The sequence below is a fragment of the Populus alba genome, chromosome 15, assembly GCF_005239225.2.
Source record: "Populus alba chromosome 15, ASM523922v2, whole genome shotgun sequence".
NCBI classification, from domain to species: Eukaryota; Viridiplantae; Streptophyta; class Magnoliopsida; order Malpighiales; family Salicaceae; genus Populus; species Populus alba.
The window spans coordinates 6720538-6741972 of NC_133298.1; the positions used below are offsets into that span (position 1 = coordinate 6720538).

The window sequence follows — 21435 nt, forward strand, 5'->3', positions numbered from 1 at the left end:
AAATAAAATTAATGATTCTTGTTGGATACAATTTTTCTAACATGAAAAAAAAGTCTGTTTAACTTGCATTTAAAATAATAAAATGATGAAAATAAAAAATTAAATGAACAAAAAAAGACTTAGTTTTATTTTCTTATAACAGAATTTGAAAAAAACAGTTTTTTTTATGATCTCATGTATTATAGTATCGATGTTGAATAAATAGAAAACTCGTGCTTTAAGAAAAAACAAATTCATCTTCTATAGTTTTCTTTCTTCTAAAACTTTTATAGAAAACTGGAAAATTTCCCATTTTCGCTGATATAATGCTTGAACTCAAATATATATACATATATATATTCTGATTATAAAAATTTACGTACATCATCTTATCCATATGAGGAATTAATCTATATATGTTGACGATTGGATTTTTGTTTCGAGAAAATCCAACCATTAGAGTACTAAAATTCTTCATCTCTACCAATCATAACTATGAAAGCACAAGGGGCAAGAGGAGATAGGCAGACACTAGTGAGTAGACACTACTAGAAAGACAAGAAATTTGATTTGACCATGAAATGGAAATTGAATTCGATCGAACGATGAAATAAATTAAGTTTGAGAAATTGACAACACTCGAGCAATACAAAGGTCATATCCTAGCTAGCCAGCTACAACCAGTCATGTCTCCTCTCTACAATTACATTAGTTAATTATGCAGGAATGCTGCTAAATGCCCTCCTCAGCTTCTTCATGGCTGCCCTTCCAAGGAAGGAGACGACGGGGCTGGGGGGATCGACGCTAGCTAGCTAGCAGAATGTTTGCTGGATTTGTTGAGCAAGATCATCGGCACTAAGCTGGCATTCGATTCCAATCTGTCAAGAAAAGCAGTAACTTGCAATCATTAGCTTCAATGAATCACTGCTGCTCTAAATAAATTTAATTTAGCACAAGGAGACATAAACAAAATTCTTAGAGGACTCAAACTCAGTGAAGACAAATGGCTAGCAGCTGCAAAGATACCCTAGTTTTAATGCTGTGGGTTCCAAGAGACATGCAATAATTAACTTCAAAGTCAGTACAAGTGTATGGTACAATGAGGTTCTTTCTCACGAATAGACATGAAATTACTACTATACAACTATGGCAATTATATATTTACTATTTTTACGACAATAAATCCCACATTTATTTAGTGAATTGTCATGTCCTTTTCAATTCATCAATTCTACCATTTTGAGGCGTGGCTGATTCGTAATACTGTTTAATTGTTTTTTCTTCCAAGAAAATTGAACTGTTAAAAAGAAGAAAATAAAATTAGCTTTCCATTCATGGACATGAGATAATAATTTCTTCGAAAAAAAAAACATAAATAATCACTTCACAGGTCATGACATTCTATGTACTTCTGCTCACAAATATTTTCCCACTTCTTCCGCTAACAAAGACAGAGAGAGGGGGAGAGAGAACGAAACTTGATGAGAGGAATTGGTATGTCTGTCTTCGTACATATAATTTAAGAGGCTTACTTGGAGCATAAATTCCTTTTTTTCTTTTTTTCTCTCCATTATTAATTTGAACTTATATATCAAATGATAATTAAAATGGTGCAAGAAATTAAATTTGGAGGAGGTGACGTCTTTTACCTTGATTGTGAAGGAATTAAGCATAGTTTCATGATCTATTGTGCTAATGCTCACATGTAGAATCTCGAGGGCAAGGTCTTCAAGGGCAGAGACTATTTTCACAGCTTGACCAGGAATCCGAGGAGATACAGTCTTCAATAGAACATTTGGACCAGAGAACTTAACCTCAACATCAGCAATTGCTGACTTAGAATTCGCGATGAGCTCGTTAATGTTGTCATTAATGGAGGAGGAGGACGAAGAAGTTGGAGATGGTTCGAGTGAGTTGGCCATGGTAGGAGAAATGTAACCTTGTTGCAATCTTGGCTTGTAAGGGCTACATGGTTGTGGCGTTCTTGGGCTATTGGGCAAATTAAGTCTAGGACTTAGTGGTGGTTTTCTAGGGCTAAGTGGAGGTCTTGGACTTGAAACGATCCTAGGGCTAAGAACTTCACTATAAACTTTCCTTTGCTTCTTGGCTTCAAGAGAATGTAGAACTTGTTGCAACTCATTGATGTAATCAACAACTCCTCCAATTATTGATGCTTGGTCTCCCTAAACATAGTAGAACAAGAAGATAGAATTAAGACAGGAAAAAAAAAAAACACTAGGAGTCAAGGAAGATGAAGCAGAACATCGAAAGAGAAGAACAATACTACAAGTGAAAAACTTACTCTTTTGACATAGAAGCAAGGCATGAGGGACCTTAACACGGACAAGTGCTCATTCATTTGCTTTCGCCGGTTCCGTTCCACTGTAATATGAGATATACGTTGCTGCCCATCTGGGTTCACTTCCTGGTCTGAAGAAGCTATGGCTGCTGCTGAAGCTGCAATCTTTTGTCTCTTACTTTTTGGTGAAGTTTCAAGCTCATTATTGGTCTCATCAAAATCTTGCCGAGCACTAGAAGATGAAGACTTTTGTGAGACTAACCGCCTCGTTTCTTCGCTTTCTTTTGAGCTAGCAACAACTTCATCTAATGGAATCACTGGCGGAAAATCAGTTACACTGTCTAAACTCTCAAAAATAGCAAACAGATCGTCTCCATCAAAGGCAGTGTCGCCAAATTCAGGTTGTACTTCTTCGAGAAAATCAGACAAACTCTCACTCATTTTGAACGAACGTTTGGCTTTTCCTTTCTTGAAAAGAGTTTCCTTTTTCTTGGATTTTCCAGGGAAAGTGATGGGAAAAAATGAAGGGCTAAAGGGGAAAGAAGAGAGTCATGAAGTAGTATAGTATTTGTATTTTATAAGATTGTCAAGATCAAGAAAAGGATGCCAAAAGGAGTAAATATAAGAGGTGATGTGAAAGGTACTAAACTATCACCATCATTGCTATCTTTTTAAGTTTCTTATATGAAAGTTACGTTGATCTTTGCCGTCTGTTTCTGGGGATCGATCTACCTGGGATTCAAGGAGCTGCAGGGCAGAAACTGAGCACAGAATCCCAAGAAAACGCATGCAAAGCCAAAGGACTGAAAACTCAGAAAAGAAGACGAGGTGCCCTTAGAGAGAGGGAGAGGGAGAGGGAGAGGGAGAGAGCGAGCGAGAGCGATGGGGGAAGAGGGGTTAAATAAGATGAGAATGTCAATGAAAAGCTGTTGAGATTGTATTGAAATTTTTTTTTTTTTTAATTAAAGCTTCGTGGTCATTGTTGAAGCTGATTATATATTATGTCATGAGATTTGAAAAATGATGTCCATTGCATCCAAGGAGAAGGACAAGCATGATGTCACCTCGAAAGGAAATTAAAAGTGTACTTGGTACGGAGATGGTTTTAAAGTGTGTGTTTAGTTAATGATTTTGGAAATAGTAGAAATCTATTTAATTTAACGGATATAAATATAAATATAAATAAATTTGTCTTCAAAATAGTTTTAAAAAGAATTTATATCATTTGGTAATGAAGAGCATGTTATGTCTATCTTCATTATTTACACCTTTTTACATCTTATGACTACAATTAAATACTAAAACAAGATTAAACTTGATAAAACAAGATAAGATTGTGTTTCATATATATTTTTGAAGGCTGCATAATAGTATAACTAATAAAAAAAAAACAATATATTGCAATATAAATATTAGATTGTTTTTATTTGACGAAATTTATAAATTCAATTGTTCTGCATAATGGAGACATGCTTAGACATTGTAATGGATACCTTCTTCTTCTTCTTCTTCTTCTTTCTGGTCTTGAAGGGCTCAAATCCCATATCTTTCGAGGAAGAAGAAACGAGGATGCATGCATGTCAGGAGACTTACAAGCCTCTTATAGGCTGCATGCCCCAATTAAGTTTCATTAATTTCTTCACTTTGTCTTATTTTATTTGCACAGAGATGATTCATAATTTGTGCAGTTACGTGTTATCTTGAAAGGACAAACTGTTAAGACGAATTTCCTTAAAATGCAGGGGTCAAAGAAGGCAGTGAAAGCTCTCTTAAAAGAGGGGAGTAACTTCTTCTCTCAGGAACCATGAATGCCGTGGCTTTATATATATATATATATATATATATATATATATATATATCCAAAAAAAGAGTGCCTTACAAACCCTATTTATTCGCTTTTATTTTACAAACAGTTGAGGGAATTTCCAGAAAATCTCTCATTTACTGTAGCAGAGAAAGCAATCTATAGCTTTACTTTCGTATGTATTATGAAGTTGCAAGTTTCATACTTTTTTCAGACTGCAAGCAAACACCATGCATTCACTTTCTTTGGATTAAATTTATTTTTTTTCAAAAAAAAAAATACAAATTGTCATGTTAATTAATTATGAACTAGTTGATTATAACTCAATTAGTCGTTACTGTGGTTTGTCATTAACCAATTAATAATTAATCATTATAGTATCAAAAATAGTTAAATATATAATTCCTTGATAATCATTAACCATATATGCATCCTCAGTTCAGAAGTTTTTTTTTGTCCTAAAAATGCCTTTTGATCTTCTCATCAAAATTTCAAATCTTATCTACTTCTCTTTTCTTTTTAATCTATTTCTCAAAAAGCAAAAACAGAGTATTTTGGAAAAATGCGTGAAATTTTTTTTTGTTAATAGTCGAAATTTTATTGAAAGGAAAAAGCTACAAAGATAGTAGCCTAACTTACATCAGACATGAAACAGGGATAGCAACAAAAAAAGAACAGATGCTCGAAAGAGTTGGAGTCAAGCCTCAGCCATAAAGCAATACTTTGGCGCACCATGGAGAAACAGATTTGAAGGTTTCATTAAAAATAACATCATTTCGATGAAAAAGATTCCAAACAACGCATGAGAAAAGAAGTTGCCATGAGAGATTTTGAACCATAGAAGACCATTGGAAGCACATATCATCAACAGATTTTGGAAAAACACTGCAAAAGCCCGATTATTTAATTCACAACCCACATATAGGTACTAACATATAATTAACTGAAGAATGAATTTCCTTTTTTCCCTAATATTTCGAGTGGAGGTGATTTTAAATCTTGACATTCCAACTTTCAAAGACTCTGTATCAAAAAGATAAATAAACATAAAAACTTCCAAAGCCGTAGTGTTGATAACTAGACTACTGATTCATTGTTTAGAAAACAGCTAAATAATTTATTGCGCTAGATAAATAAAAATTTCACGTAAAAAAAGTAAATAGATTTTATTAATATGTTTTTTAGCAGGAAAAAAAAATAAAACTAAGAGGAGATTCACCTAATATAACCTAGTTAGCTTGATAAGTTTAAAGACAATGAAGGCAATTAATAAAAATATAATTTGATTAAAAAAAAATTATAGACGACATACTTTTTTTTTTAATATTAAAACGATAATATGTTAAATTGACTCATCAACTTGAGTTAACCTATCAAATTCGCTTACACGGGTCATGAGAATGAGATCCTAATAACCCTATAAAAAAAATAAAAAAAATATTAAACAAAATTCTCAATCAACTCAATATTGAAATGATAAAATTGAAAATAAAATTCAATTAAAAAAATAAGTTGAATCAACCCGAGTTGACCTACCAAACCTAAGTCATGAGAGCAAGATAACTCCATAGAAAGCAAATAGAAATAAATTAATGAATCTCAATTCTTCAATCAATTCAAAGTTAAAGGATAATATTTAAAAAAAATCAATTAAAAAAAATGACACAAAAAATCACTCAAGTCAACCGATAAAACTATGGTCCCAAGTCATGAGACTAGGATAAACTCATAGAATGTAAATCTAAATAAATTATAAAATCTGATTTTCAATCAATCCAATATTAAATGATAAAATAAAAAACAAATAGATAAAAAATAAAAAAAAACCATGTGTCAACCTGCTTAACCTGCAACTCAAGTCATAAAGGTTGTTATAACCCATAGAAAGCAAGTAAAAAAATAATTACGAAAACCTAATTTCTAATTAACCCAAAATTGAAGGATTAAACTGGAAAAAAAAAAAACAATAATAAAAGACTTGAGTCAACATAGATTAATTTGCTAAACCCGAGTTAGAAAACTAGAATAACTTCATAAAAAGCAAATCGAAAAAAAAATTATAAATTTTAATTTTTAATCAACTTGATTTTGAAAGATAAATTTGAATATATATTCAATTAAAAAGGGAAAAATAAAATTGAGTCAACATGAATAACTTGCAAAACTTACGACTTAGGTCATAAAACTATGATAATCTCGTATAAATAAATAAAATATAAAGCTCAATTCTCAATCAATCCAATGTTGAAGAATTATGTCGAAAAAAAAATTAATTTAAAAAATGAAAAAAATAATTCTCAAGTCAACACGACTAACCTACAGAACTCGCAATCTTTGTCATGAGATATGGATAAAATTATAAATAAAAAACAAAACAAATTATAAAATTTCATACCCAGTAAACCTGTTGGATGATGATAAAAAAAAAAAACTTGAAATTAAAAAAAAAAATCTTACCTCATCATTTGCTACTGTGAAATGTAAATGTCTTTTAATAATGTTAATAATAATAATAATCTATTTATGGTGCAACTAGTTTGAATTTTTAGAGTAGTGATTGGGGGAAATTAGTTTTAGTAAAATTATCATTGCTCAGGAAAAAGAAAAGAAAAATTGTAAATAGCTTGACTGGCATGATATGGAGGCAATGGAAATTACAAAATTCAAACGATTGTTTCAATGAATTCTACCAAAAAAAAAAAAACATGTTTGGTTGGCTCTAGCTTTAATATTAACAACAACATTTTCTAAACACGACAAAGTGAACATAAGGATGAACTTGTTAAAAGAAATAAGAAGAAGAAATAAATGATAGGAGAAGATGATGATGAAGACGAGTGCTGAACAAAAGTCAGCAACTTGTCTGCTCAAAATATTTGATATATTACAAAGATGGAGACCTAGCTTTCAATGCGCAGACACGGCATCTCCGTGCCTGCTATGATGATATGATTTTCTTGCTCTATATCCAAAATATATTATATAGTTTTTTTATCGTTTTTTATGTATAATACTCTTGGAAGATTCGATTGTGAAATTTTACATTTATTAAAAAAATAATTACATGGAGCTGTGAAATATTTTGATATAAACCGATAGATACATCAATATAATTATTTTGTTGATGATTGCATCGGTGATACACAATTCCTACATATATTTTGTCATTGATTCATTGGTAATAAAATTGTAAAATTATAAAAAACAAATATTATATCAATATTTCTATTAATAAATAATTTTACAGATTAAAGTTGATATCTTTAACAGGAAATTTGCCGAGGATAGGTTTCCATCATAAACCTATACATGATTTATATATAGATAAAAACACATAGCTTAATTGTTAACAGAGAATATTCTATCCGTAAAAATTAATTTTATGTTAAGTATTAATTAAATTAGATTTTAATGTATAAAAACTGATCCGAAGATCATAGACAAGAAAAAGAAAAAAAAAAAAGATGTTTCTCTGAGATTGAGGGGTCACATACGACATGGCAGAGATTGTAGGGGAGGAGTAAATGCAAATTCAGTATGGGATTGCGATGAACATGTCCTTATCATTCATGAACTTGTGTCATCACAATCAATTAATATTTCTTCCGAGTAGATACAAACATTTTCTCTAACCCATCAATTTCCAACATTTACCATCCTCAACAACCAAAACCCTTCTCTCTCTCTCTCTCTCTCTCTCTAGTCTCTAGTCTCTAGTCTACAGATGGAGATCTAGTGCAGACGGGATTTTCGTTGGCTGAACCAGAAGCTATAACAGCCGTGAAAATTATGTAACTGTGTAAATTCTCGCTGTTACGTAGTTATTCTGCTGCTGGAGCTTTTTTATGAACAGTATAAAACCCCAGGTTCAAGTTTTCCGGTGTCAGAGAGATTCTTTTAGGATGCCGTTGTTATGTATGAAACCAGGGGACTGCTCTGTACATCATTGACCTTATATGATCCTTCAACAGGAATCTTATCCCAAAAGGAGATGCAAGCTAGTTTAATTAGCCATCATTTAACGTACTGATCAAAAGCTTGAAGCAAATGAATGGCGACCCATGTTAACTACTGTGGATATTTTTTGGACCACCTTTGATTATATCAGTGGATTTCCTCTTCGCTGCAAAATTAAATGGGCTTGCATTAGGGTTTCGAGGTTAATTTGTCGTTTTTTATTTGTTTGGAGTAATACTATTTTTTAATTTTTTTTGATAACAGTGTAATTATTATAAAAGTTAAAAATCTAACCTTTGATGTTCGAGTAACCTTATAGTAATTGTATTTTACAATGAATAGTTTAATTAATTATTGTTTATTCAGCATTTTCATTTTTGTAAAAAAAAAAAAGAAGAATTTTGTTTTGCTTTTTATTTTATTTTTTTATATTCAATTTCATCTTAATTCTTTTAATTACTATTTATTTTATTTATTAAGAATCTTACTTTTTTATTTTTTTTGGATTTGTTTTTAATGGTGTTATCTCGGTCTTATGATTCATGTCTTAAATTTGAAAGATTAGCCCAAATTAACTCTAGATTTTTTTAAAAAACACTTTTTTTCAAATATTTTGTTAGCATAAATTTCTATGCTCAATGATCTCTAGCCACGTGCATGAGAAATATAAATACTTGGTTCTTGGTAAAATCCAAAGAACGATGGGGAAATAGATTCCTTGTACATGGCTTGATCACAATAGTTTGGTGCATGATCATTCGAATCTGATAATCTGGAAATAACTTTCAATTCACCTGTTTCATAAGTCTAGCTAGCTAGTTGTGCTGTTCAAAGCTTTGAATCCAATGTTTCCCTATAGTGGCTGTCTCTTATACAATGTATGATTTATTTTATGTGCAGTTACCGGTTAACCACATTCACATTCGGTTCTCAAGTTATTGAGCTCCTTTGTCTTCACTCTGCTTCAAGTGAGTTCCTTTTGCAATAAATTTGATGCAAAATAAACACAACCCACGTCTCTTTTTTCATTTGTACTGTTGCCTGATTTTATTTATTTTTTGTTTAAAATGTTTGTATGCTTGTCTGTGACCCAAAGATTTGAATTTAGTTAATATTTGTATTGAAAGACCTCATTTTTGAAGTTCATTAAGTCCATTTTACTGGTTGCAACTTGGACTCATGTTATCTGGTTGCTGTCTGCCAGTTGCTATTGGTTTTTTTCGCTAAACCCCCTAAACTAAATCATCCATCTTGAAAGAAGCGGATTAAGGACTTGCTAGTACCCGTTTGCTGTTTGATTTTATCAGTCTGTTAACGGTCAGTTCGTATTTTTAAACGGGGCCAAGATGGAAAGGAAAAGGTGCAGAAAGAAAAGCTCTCGCAGATCCCATGGCAATGATAGTTTACCAGCTTCAATCTCCTCTTATTCAATCAAATGCTGGCAGGTCACTCTCTGGATGTGTTGTGCTTCTTGCAGTCTATGCAAAAAAGACTGAACTTTTCGCTTGTGCATGTTTTGGAAGACCCCTTATTACAGCTGAGAAGGGTAATCAATGGTTTCAATTAGGTTTTGAGGAAGCATTTTAGTAGGGCTGTTGTTTAAATTGCCTCAAGATTGTTGGTGAAGATAATTGTGTAAAAAATGAGTTATTTCCTTGATTTTTGCAAGGCATACTCTCATTTTCGGATGTAAAATTGGGTTGTGAGGGCACGATCCTGGTATGGCACAGACTTTGTCACCTATCATCACCACCATCTCTACCTGTGATTGTTTTATCAGAAGGAGATGGTGACATGAATGGGAGATTGAGGGGTGGTCTGATTTTCATTGCGCGCTGAGTCTAGTGATTTGGTAGAGATTTGTTTTTTTTTTCTGCACTGTTTCCTGTTTCCGACAAATTTTTTACATAATTATTTACTTTTCCTGCATTCAATTTTCCATCATACTCCTTCTTGTCTTAAGCTCTATTTTATGATCTTTATTTTTCTCATAATCTAGAGCTTAGGTTTGATTTTTACAGACAAATAATTGAGTAGAGTTTTTTAGGTTTGTTTACCCTTAATTAGAGATAGATTTAAATAAGGTGTTTTTTAAAGGTGTAGCTAAAGAAAAAAAGGGTGATGTTGGAATCTTGATGAGTAATAAAGAAAACATTGATGTTGGAATCTTCAAAGGCTTATTGAAGTTAATTATTTTATACTAAGCAATAAGTAATAAAATCTTAAGAATAAAAAATTAATCTTTACAACAATAAAATTTCAACATGGGTTTTTTTTCTAAGAATTTCAACAAATATCCTACATTTAGTTTTTATTTAAGTATTAATTGTATATATGTTTAGTATACATTCTAGTCTTTTATAATGATTAATAAATTACCATGCTCTTATAATATTGTATAATTATAAACTAAATACCAACTTTTCTAATTAATCTGGTCATTTTGGACAACGTTATGTATGTTCTATGCACGGGTGATTTTCTTCATACAGTAAGTGTTGATCACTTGGTAAAGAGAAACGATGGCCTAGTCACTTTTTTATCTTAACAATATTATTTCAAATTTATTTTAAAACATAGAATTTATTGTGTCAATTTCACTCTTTATTCTTTCTTACGAGATAATTTTTATATAAAAAATAATAATACACGTGTAGAATAATTGCTTGATATTAGAAAGTTTAATAATTTTTAAAAATAATTACGATGTTATTTAAGTTTTATTTTATATATATATATATATATATATATATATATATATATATATATATATTTTGTGAAAATCACATCATTGTCTTTGGTTAACAATAAATGCACATGCTTCGCCTATAGGGTCATGATCAATGCTCTATGTTTCACCAATTGTATCTATTTATCATACTCTTTCATCCACTCTCCATCTAAAATTGAATCCAATTAAATTAAGATTTTATAAATTAACTCACATGTTGCCGTGTTGGTAATTAACTCATACACATGCATAAGATGTTAATTCATGTATATAATAATTGAATTATTTATTGATAAGAACCGGTGAGAAGCAAGTCATTATGCTAACATGATAGGAAAAGAATCTAGTATACAAAACCATGGAAAGATAGGTGACAATATTCAAATCGTGTTTTTGTAAATTTTAATTTTTTTATTTAAAATTAATTTTTTATATGTTTTTGAATCATTTGGATATGTTAATATCAAAAATAATTTTTTTTAAATAAAAAATATATATTATTTTAATATATTTTTAAATAAAAAAACACTTAAAAAAACAAATCACTATCTCACTCACAAATAACAATCTCAAAAACAAAAGGTACAAACCAGCCAGTAGGATTTCGAATTGAAAAGTATATTTATATTTTGTGTGAGGAAGTTTGTGCTCCTAATTATTTCAACAAGAAGCTTGTACATTCTTTGCTTGAATAATGCATCAATGATCATTCTTCTTTTTCCATTGCACGTAGTGTGTGTGTATAAAAGCTACTCATGATAGCATAATACAAGCACACGACTCTTAATTATAATCATTTATAGCCTACCATGTCATGTAACATGTGAATGGGAATGTGGGACAAAATTTAAAGACAAAGTTTGGAAAATTAATAAGATGGGACCTAGCACAGCTTCATTTACATTCCTCTCTGAAACCTCATTTACTTGCACCACGAAATGTATGAGCAAAACATTACTCCTATGATCATTACAATATAACACCCCTTGAAATCCGTCGCCTTCCGCGGTGGCAAGGGTTGTGCTCCTCGGAAATTGAGCTACCGGGTGGCTGTCGGGGGTGGCCGGGACGGGGACCCACCAACTTGATTGTATATTTAGATTTCTATGCCCCATTTTTTATGTCATGTCCCCATCCTGGCTGAGAACCGTTGGAGGCCAAACTTTGGTGCAGCTCCCCCTTACCACCCTCTATTAAATTCAGTTCTTATTATAATTTAGGAAATCTTCTGGTATCTATCTCAAAAGCTATTGTAGTAAATGATCGAAAGCAATGGTGTATTCCCGTCCAGTACATGACAGGCGTTAAACTGAGGGTCCTACCTACAAGAAATTAATATTAAAATTAAAATGAATACTGTTTACTACTACACAGAGAAAAAAAAAACGAAAAAAAAAATTTTAAAACTGATTATTGCATTTCTAGCTCGTCAGGATCTTCACTCTCTCTAATTTTAAATTATTTTTCCTTTTAAAAAAAAATTAACAATAGTAGTAGAAATGCGTGCGTGTGTGTGTGTGTTCATGAATTCTTCTTGAAAGTCGAGGCCAAAACAGGTTTTTTTGGCGGAGAGAGTCAACTAATAAGTGATAGAGAGGAGGACACCTTTTTGTCTATAAGGATATATAGTGGTGCCAAGTCAACCATGGGAATCAACTGGTGGAATTTATTGGCAAATTCCTACTATTATTGTTGTTTCAAAATAGGGTAAAATGCCAAAAGAGAAATCAACATTTACTAGACAACGAAAGATGCTAGGAGGGGAGGGCTACCAAATATTAAAACAAAACAAAAAATTATCATTTGGATCTCCCATCTATCAATTAAAGTTTCCCAATTAACCTTCACTATTAGGGTTTTTTCTTTTAAAAAAAAAACACCCTTTTTCTTAAGACAATCATGCCATTTTTCTTATGATTTCAAAGACTTCAAAAATCTTAAGATAGGGTTAATTGGGTTGTGTCCATGGAATCGTTTTGTTTTTGGGACTCGATTAATTGGGGGATACATATGTTCTTTGCCCCAAGAAAAAAGGTTGTCATCAAGCAACATGTCATAATTTTAACTTCCTCTAATTTCTTACATGATAGATGTTTAATGTTTTCTAGACTTTCTGAGTTTGAATTTAAGAAGATTTTAATTAATAATATTAGCACACCCATGCCCCATAGTGAAGGCAAACCATCCATGGCAAAAGTGAGAGATGACATGAAACCAATGAGTATGGGGGCGTTCAGAGTTTAGAGTATTAAAAAACGAGTTGCGGTGGAGGACCGCAAGAAACAGTACAGCAGGTTTGATGCTAATAAATAATGTTTAAATTCACCAGACACCACACTTCTTGTCACAGATAGATTTAGCTCTTTTCTTGTCGTTTTAAACTCGGAAGTGACAAGATAGTTTGGCCCTTTGGCTAGCTAGCTAGCTAGCTTGTACCTACCTCTGCAGAAGAACTGTCTTCGTATATGGTTGGTTTAATAAAAGGGGGCGAAGTTATTCAGCCTACCCACCTTCTCTATGTCTCTCTCTAGCAGTTTTTTAATGGTTGATTTATGAGAATGGGCCATGAGTTGTTGAGCCTGTACCTATTCCCTCCGTCTGAATTATGGAACATGCCCTCTTACACAGAGCCCTGTTAACCAGATGTTGTAAATGTGGAATAAAAGATGCCACCCACATACTTCGCCTCCAGTACAAAACAAAATTTAGAGCTTCAAAAACTCATTGAAGAAAATGACAAATGAATATGAAGGTGGGTGGCCAAATGCAATTGTGATTGTTTGTGCTCAGGCCCACTCCATGCTGCAGGAATGTCTGGAACGTATGGGACCTTAATTACTCAAAATCACAAAGAATTTTTGTTTTTCTCCTCATCTAAGTGCTTACCAATGAAAATTCTAGCAAGGGGCTGGCACTGGCATTGCAATCTAAGGAACTTGCAGCAGTCACCATATGTTGAATACTTGTGGTAATGGTGATAAGAATTGATTAGCGAGGACGTTTAAAAGCATTTGATTGCTCCTTACAGTAAGGGTAGGTTGTAAAGACAAGGAGGTTGAATTTCTGGTATCAATTTCCTCTGAGAGAAAAATAATCAATGTTTGTGCATTAAAAAAAAAAGAGTTCAGAACAAATACAAGTAAATACAGGCAATTTTACCTTTGCAGAGAAGCTAATAGTAATGAGGCAATATGCAACGATCCTGTGACTACAATAACACTGGAACGGTTACCTGCTCTTCTTCTAAGAGTCTCATTTGCAGCCCTCATGGCAACCTCCGGTGATTTCTCAGTAGCTAATATGATTTCGTTTTCCTCTAACAATTCTCGGTTCTTCTCCATTCCATCATGAAGAGTATTGATGCTCAATTCTTCAGAAGCTTGAATCCAGCAATCTATTAACAAGGAAGCTGAAGCTGTTCGAGATTTCCCCCCGGCAATGTCGGCTTCTGTAAGGAAGACAGCCTCTAATTGCAAACCTGGAAAAGTGTGACAAAATCCTAGTTAGACCTTCCAAAGAATTTCCTGCTTGCACCTCTTCGCGAGCATCGCTCAACTAAAGAACATGTACTAAGACCTGTTATCAGAAATAGAGAATCTAAGATGGCAGGCAGAAATAGTCATTCCACAATTGTTTTTTTTTTTTCAAAAAAAAAAAAAGCAGTTGTCATTTAAGAAAACCTGTAACATCGATAACCTCAACTAGAATTGTATCCAGAACTCTTCAAGATTTAGTAACTCCCACAAATCCCTAAGTTCTCTGAATTCTAATAGCACGTTCTCATTTTTCTCATGTTGTCCACCTCCACACTAATCATAGACAGCCAGTACAAAAGAAACTCAAAATACAAAGGAGATAGCACCTGAAAGAAATTCTCTCGCAAAAGCTAAATGGTCTTTGTCACTTGCCATTGCAACTACAAGAGCCACTCGTGCATCTGGAAATGCCATCTGTACTGTGTCCACCAAAGCTTTAGCAGAGTCTTTAGTGTGAGCTGAAAGAGTATTTACAATTGCAATTAACAGAAGAGTAGACCTCCGTAGAGAAATACCTCCTTGAAGCACGCTCAACCAGCAAAATGAAAAATGGACCCCAAAACAATATTTAGAAGGCGTATAGGAGGCATGGTTACCAATCTGGAACATCACAAGTAAAAAAACAATGCAGCATAAAGCATTAACAAGTATTGAAAGCTGCTTAACATGAGAATTCACCTCCATCAAGCAGTATTGTCGCTCCAGGTAGTCCTAGCACCTCAGCTTCTTTGGATGATAGAAAATGACTTCTTCCAAGCAAGAATGTATTCTCCAAACCAGCCCTAATAGATCTGTCTGAAATTCGACATCCTGAAACACATTAATAGAAACAATGACTTGTAGTGGTAGTGGTAGTAGTACTAGTACTAGTGAATAGTAAATTTGACACTAACACAGTTAGAGCTGGCGCATCTAATAGAGGGTTAAGGTATAGAGCAGAAAAGGCCCAAAACAACCAATGGTAAACATAAAACTAATGGAAATTATATCAAGGACAAAAAAAAAAGCTATATTTTTCCCTTTGACAGTCATAGGTTAAAAAAGATATGAATCAGTGCAATGGGGAAGGGTAGCAGACAGACATGTGACAGAAAAATAGTGGTAAGCACATTCCACTTTACAAAAAACTCATTGTCTAGTCCTCAACATGATTCTACAGCCACCAAACGAAAAATTTTAAGCCTAGTTCAGTATTGTTTAGCACTAAAACCAAACAGAGCAAGCAAAAAACACAAGTGACCTTGATCACGAAGGCAGAGCGCCACGCATGCTGCAGATGATGCATTGTGAAGTTGGTGCCTTCCAAGCATGCGCAGCTTCACATCTGATAACTCAATGAACTGCATTGGTTTACAAGTTCATAAAAATTAATAACGGAAATAATATCCAATTTGAACAGAAAACTAATTTGTAGAATGTGAGACTCAAAAATCTGATTTGCTATGATTAAAGGCAAGTAGAAAGGTTCAAACTAAGCAGAGACTAATGCTTCATTGGAATACCAGTGGAAAATCCCTCTCAATTTGTATCATTATATCACTCAATTGGCAAGGTCTACCATCGAGTATGATGAGACCTTTAATGGAAGTTCTGATTCCAGCATCAGATGCTGACACCACAGGAGAACACATCACTGACGCTTTATCACGTAGTATACGATCAACATGTGAAAGAAAAGGACCGCCTAGAACCACCTGAGAATTTAAATCACTCAGAAGTGTGAATGATGGAAAAACATCAATGTATTTGGAAAAACTTCAGTGCTCATGGCTATGCAACAAACAATTGGATTGCTACATCATTAAGTGGGAGAAACTGCAGGATGCAACATCAATTCTGCGCAATTACTCTTACAGATGTAAAAAATACAGCTAAATTCTAGTTGTGCTACATGCCTGTACTACTCCATTCACTTTAATACCATGTGATGTGCTCATTTTGTGCATATGTTTGGATGGAGGGGTAGAATCTTCAAGGATCACTTCTCCTCAAGCCAATTGTTGTGTGATAGGATAGCATTTCTCGCTTCTTTGTTGTGTAACGCCTGTGGGGTTTTTAGGGAGGTTTTTCATATTGATATCCAGAGGGCCTAACTGGGAGGATATCTTGTTCATCCATTCTATTTTCTCTAATAATACTTTCTTCTTCAATCCAAAAGAAAAAAAAAAGGATAGAGTGATAGATGGGGTTTGAATTATTCATTCGCAACAAGTTTTCACTAATTAAATCTTCACCACTAAAATCTCACTAAAGAAGTACATGGAAAACATTTAGCTGTGGAAAAAAATTATAATACCACAAAGAAAAGCGAGTAAAGCCAGCTCCAGGGAAGCATCAATCTCATTTGCACAACAGCAAAAATGGATAACAATCTACCTCAAGGGCAGCAATGGCTGCTATTTTCCAATCAAATTTTACTAGCATCAATCCAAACAGGACATACTGTGTGACTAAATCAAGGCCTTATGAAATACGGACACAGACGCACAGATATTGCAGAGAAGGGTAACTTTGGTGGTGAGAGCAAAGATAGAATCCAGTGGAATTACAGAGTAGATGACTTCAGTTATTTTTATAAGAATGTAGTTCATATAAGCATGAAAAGAGAAAAATAATAGAAAACGAATAGTTAAGGGAGAATAACCTAACTGGGCGACCATACTTAATGATTCCTGACTTTGCCACAGCAATGCTTTCCAAGGAACCACCAAGTGCTGCCAAGTGCTCCTCGCCAATTGTTGTTATAACAGAAGCAGCAAGTTCAGAACTACAAAGGATATTTGTGGCATCTCTTGCACCCCCTAGCCCAGCCTGTTAAATTGAAAGTTAGATAAATACAATATTTTTAGTATAGCCCTAAATTAGTTTTTCTATGAGAAGAAACAAGACAACTAGTTACCAACTCAAAATACATGAAATAGAAAACATCATATATTCACATATTTAACACATGAAAAGCAAAAATCACAGTGCCAAACATTAACAAAAAATATGCATAAAAATATATTGGAACAAACCAACAAGTAAAGACTGGAAGGACAAAAATGAAATAACCTCAATGACTGCAATGTCAACTTTCTCTTCTGCCATTAAGGTGAATGCTGTAGCAGTGAGGACCTGAAAAGTTTTCATTGTTGAGTGCCAAAAATGGGAAACTATAATTTAGAGAGAAAGGTTACAAGCATACAAAAGACAAGGATTAATATGCAGAGATTTCATGAAAAATAAGGTAACATTCAAATCAACGATGGAAAGAATTATGAATAAGCAAGGTCCACACACATCCTGTGCAATTTCCACCCATGATTTGATCAATGTTGCAAGATCAAATTTCAAATACGAAGCTTTAAACAGAGAGGAATATATACCATTCTGACAACCAAACTACGAAATATAGCTGTAATAGTTGAAACAAAAAAAAATTATTAATGAAGAAACAGAGCAAGGTTACACAAAGCATAAAAAAGGATCCTCAATAAGAGACTAGAAAGGCTAGGAAATTAAAAGAGAAGGGCCTTTCAAATACGAATGCTATAGTCAACTCAATACCTCAAAATGCGTCAGAGACCCATTTTCTAATTGAATCGCCTCATCAAGTTTTGGTTTGATCATGTGAAACAGTTTGTTCAAAGTCTTTGTTGACACTGGATTGCCTGATTGTCCTAATGAAATCCTTTCCCTTATACTCATCATATGTGGACTGCTCAAAAAAACACAAAAAACCCTCCATCAAAAACAAAATGAACGTTGAAAGTTGAAAACAACAATAACCAGTACATGATTGGAAGTAATTTTTTTAACATGATCACCAAATCATAAAATAAGTCGCAAGCATACCTAGTATAACAACCAACAGAATAGCCTTCTGCCCTCAAAATATTTGACAGATATGCAGCTGTTGATCCTTTCCCTTTTGTCCCAGCAACATGCACTGCCTGTAAATAATCCAGTTTCGCACTAATCACGCTCAATACACTATCTTAATAGCAAAGCCAGATAAAAAAACAATCATTTAATCAAGTTTCATGCTAAGTGCATTCAATGCCTAAGAGAAAACAACAACTTGACTAGCACCATTGAAAGAAAGAAACCCAGAAAGAAAAGAGATAAAATCTTGGACCTTGAATTTGGATTGTGGGTTACCAAGCCGGTCCATGAGCCTCCGCATCCGACCCAGATCGAGTCCATCATCTGAATCAGTGCCAGCATCCTTAGGCACACCTAATTTCTCATAATTTTTAAGAGAATCCAAGTAATCAATGAACTCTTTTGGCTCTGGTTCCTCTGTGTATTTAGAAAAGAGGAATCTTTTCATAGTGAGAGAATGGATTATGGGCTTTTTTGGATGGTTTCGTTTTGAGGTTTGGTTGAGAAGTGGCAAAAACCTCATCTTTTTGTACTTTTTTCTGTTTGTTTCCCGGGAAAATGTGAGGGGAAGTGGAGTCAACTGAAAGTTTTTAACGTTGTTTCGGAATTTTAATTATTGAATTATTGTACTTTCATGTGTGTCAAAAATAGGACAATTTCATCGTGGTTTGTTTGTAAAGTGTGTCTTAGGACATATTTATAGAGAAACGCTTCACTTGAGTTTCTACAGTATTAGATTTTGCAATATTAACCCTATGAGTTAATGTTAAATGTTAAGAAAAAAATTAAGAATACACATGATTAATTACATCAATGGTAACTACCATTGAATCCCACATGAAGATTACAATTTAATGGCTTTGGATTTTTTTTATTTTTTAATTACAGTTCCAAAAAAAAAATCTTAATATGTCTTTTATTTTTAGTTTTCGCTTTAAAGGCTTGGTTGTAATTTCATTATAGTTTGTTTACTATTATTATTATTTAGTCCTAAAGATATTTTTGGTTCTATACAAATAATAAAACGAGAAAGTTGTTAAGGCATGTCTTGCATGCATCAGCACATTAGCCTCTTTTGTGGCGTGTGCAGCTAACCCTGGTGGTTGTAATCGTGATTCCATTGTATAATTTGATTCATAGTAGTAGTAGTAATGCTAATAGTTATAATAATGAATAATAATAATGCTAGTGAAGCTAATAACAACAACAACAATAATAATAATGATAACGTCAACCTTCTTTTTATTTTTCATTTCTATAAGGTTAGTGTGACTTACGGATTTGTTAGGGTAATTCAGGCTGCCCTAATTTACAAGTTTAGTGAGCTATCTTTTTGTTTATTCTAATTAAACATAACTTTTTTTTTCTCGTCAATTTCTTCCTCATATAGTAAAAAAATATATATATAGTTTAAGAGGAAATTCATATTATTGAATTTTATAAAATCCATGGACATGTTCATAGGTTTGGCTAGTTGACCTAATTCATAAGTTTAACATGTTTAACTTTTTTGTTTTGTTTTTTTCAACATCTTAGTATTGGGTTGATGTTTAATTTAACGATCGTCTATTTTTTTGTCATATAGTTAAATAAAAGATAGTTTGAAAAACAAAACCAATTATAATCTTGCTAAAGTCCATAACCTAGTTCACAAGTTCAGCATGCTAGCCCAAATAACTTGGTTCACAGATTTAATGAGTTTACCCGTTGCATTAATATGATTTTTTTGTTTTTGGTCTTTTTAAAAAAAAAAAAAAAAAACCTCAATTTTATCCTTCAATATTATATTAGTTGGGAAATAAAATGCATGATTTATTTATTATTATTTTTTATAGGGTTATCACTATCTCAAATAAATATTTATTTTGAGATTGGTGTTTAATTTTGTAAGCATATATTTTTATCATGTAATTAAAAAGAAGTTTATAAAAAAATTTATTAAACTTAATATAATCCATGACACGTGTCGTTGAGGGACTATGATCAATTTAATCTGTCATTGTTTCAATAATATTGTTATCTTGAAGTTTTGTTAAAAGCTATATTATGTTTTTACTATTTATCAAAATTGTATTTGAACCAATGAAATTAATCAATTTAATTTGGGCTAATTCCCGCGCGGTCTAGTTAGAAACTCAAGTTAGGCAAAGAGCTAAGTTGTGAAGTCTCAAGATTAACCTATTAAGCTAGATATTATAACACAGTTAAAAAAATTCTTCATGCTCTTAATATTTTTTTTTTATTTTAAAATTTTGTCCAACTCATAGTGGACCGCGGGACAATGGATTACTAACTATAATAAGAGGTCAACTAATTAATTATGGAATTTTTACTTTATTTGTTAACTTTACAAGGATTATGGAGTGTCCCCACTTGTAGTTTTGTAATTAAAGCTAATTCTTATTGGAAAAACAACAATAAATTTAAACCAATACTTATATCTCATCTAAGAAATATCAAGATATATTAATATTTTATTTTTGAAAAAAATATATTCTTATTCTTTTCATTATGTTAATTAAGTTGTTTTAGAATATAAAATTATAAAGTTTTTTAAGTAATTAAGTAATGTACTAAATAAAGTCATAAAACTAGTGACAAAAATAAATAAAGGGTAGCAATACCAATTTATGGAGAAAAAATAGCATTTCTAATTAATGTGTGTGTGTAATAAAAGTTTTAAGATTGGTAAAAAACCTGCAAATAAACTAGAAATCTCATCAAAGAAGATAACAGCTGATATGAACCTCGTGGATATAAAGATTCAAAAACTCATAAGATTGACATGATCTTAGAAAGCTAAAAATCAAATTTAATAAAAGAGTGGCACAACAATTACCTTGAACATAGACATCAACACTATTGGAATATAAATCTCTACCCAAGAATTAGCGAATCATGAATAAAAAATAGATGGAAGAATGCTACAAAGTCAATTATACTTTGATAAGTTCGATTGTTTTTTGTTTAAACAAAAAAAAAAAATGTGTTGCTTAAAGCAAAACACCAATTCTATTTAATAATTCTTGGTTGTTGAAGTTTGACAACAGTAAACAACTTAATAACCCTAATAAATCATAAACTCGAGGCTCAAAACAAGTCCCAACAAAAAATTAAAACTTAATAAACCTTAAACAATGACTAATAGACTGTCATGAGCCCAAATTAAAGTAAAAGTCCAAACTAAAACTAAAACAAGTACAAAATAATAAACATAACACAAAACCCAAATAATAAATTTAGTTTTTCATAAAACAAGATT

At 32.4% G+C, this 21435-nt stretch overlaps 2 protein-coding genes and 1 pseudogene across 3 annotated transcripts; 1 reads left to right on the top strand and 2 right to left on the bottom strand.

Moving 5' to 3' along the window:
- Nucleotides 1-561: 561 nt before the first annotated feature.
- Nucleotides 562-2722, bottom strand: LOC118057212 (transcription factor SPEECHLESS). The gene is made up of 3 exons (XM_035069715.2): nucleotides 2282-2722; nucleotides 1629-2162; nucleotides 562-857 (listed from the first exon to the last, which is right to left on the bottom strand). Exons 1-3 carry the CDS (start codon nucleotides 2717-2719, stop codon nucleotides 792-794), a joined length of 1038 nt encoding a protein of 345 aa, XP_034925606.1. The 5' UTR covers nucleotides 2720-2722; the 3' UTR covers nucleotides 562-791.
- A 6652-nt stretch (nucleotides 2723-9374) lies between these two features.
- Nucleotides 9375-9895, top strand: LOC118057171 (tRNA-splicing endonuclease subunit Sen2-2-like; annotated as a pseudogene).
- A 3587-nt stretch (nucleotides 9896-13482) lies between these two features.
- On the bottom strand, nucleotides 13483-18827 carry LOC118057223 (dihydrofolate synthetase). 2 transcript variants are annotated; one of them, XM_035069736.2, is made up of 11 exons: nucleotides 18427-18827; nucleotides 18144-18241; nucleotides 17856-18006; nucleotides 17361-17423; nucleotides 16956-17117; nucleotides 15809-16000; nucleotides 15547-15646; nucleotides 14985-15116; nucleotides 14633-14764; nucleotides 14003-14248; nucleotides 13483-13849 (listed from the first exon to the last, which is right to left on the bottom strand). In XM_035069736.2, the coding sequence occupies exons 1-11, from the start codon at nucleotides 18694-18696 to the stop codon at nucleotides 13716-13718; spliced, it is 1680 nt and encodes a 559-aa protein (XP_034925627.1). In that variant the 5' UTR covers nucleotides 18697-18827; the 3' UTR covers nucleotides 13483-13715. The 2 variants fall into 2 exon arrangements, with proteins under 2 accessions (XP_034925627.1, XP_034925629.1); XM_035069738.2 differs by lacking the exon at nucleotides 13483-13849 and having other exon boundaries at nucleotides 13854-14248; nucleotides 18427-18826.
- Nucleotides 18828-21435: the final 2608 nt, after the last annotated feature.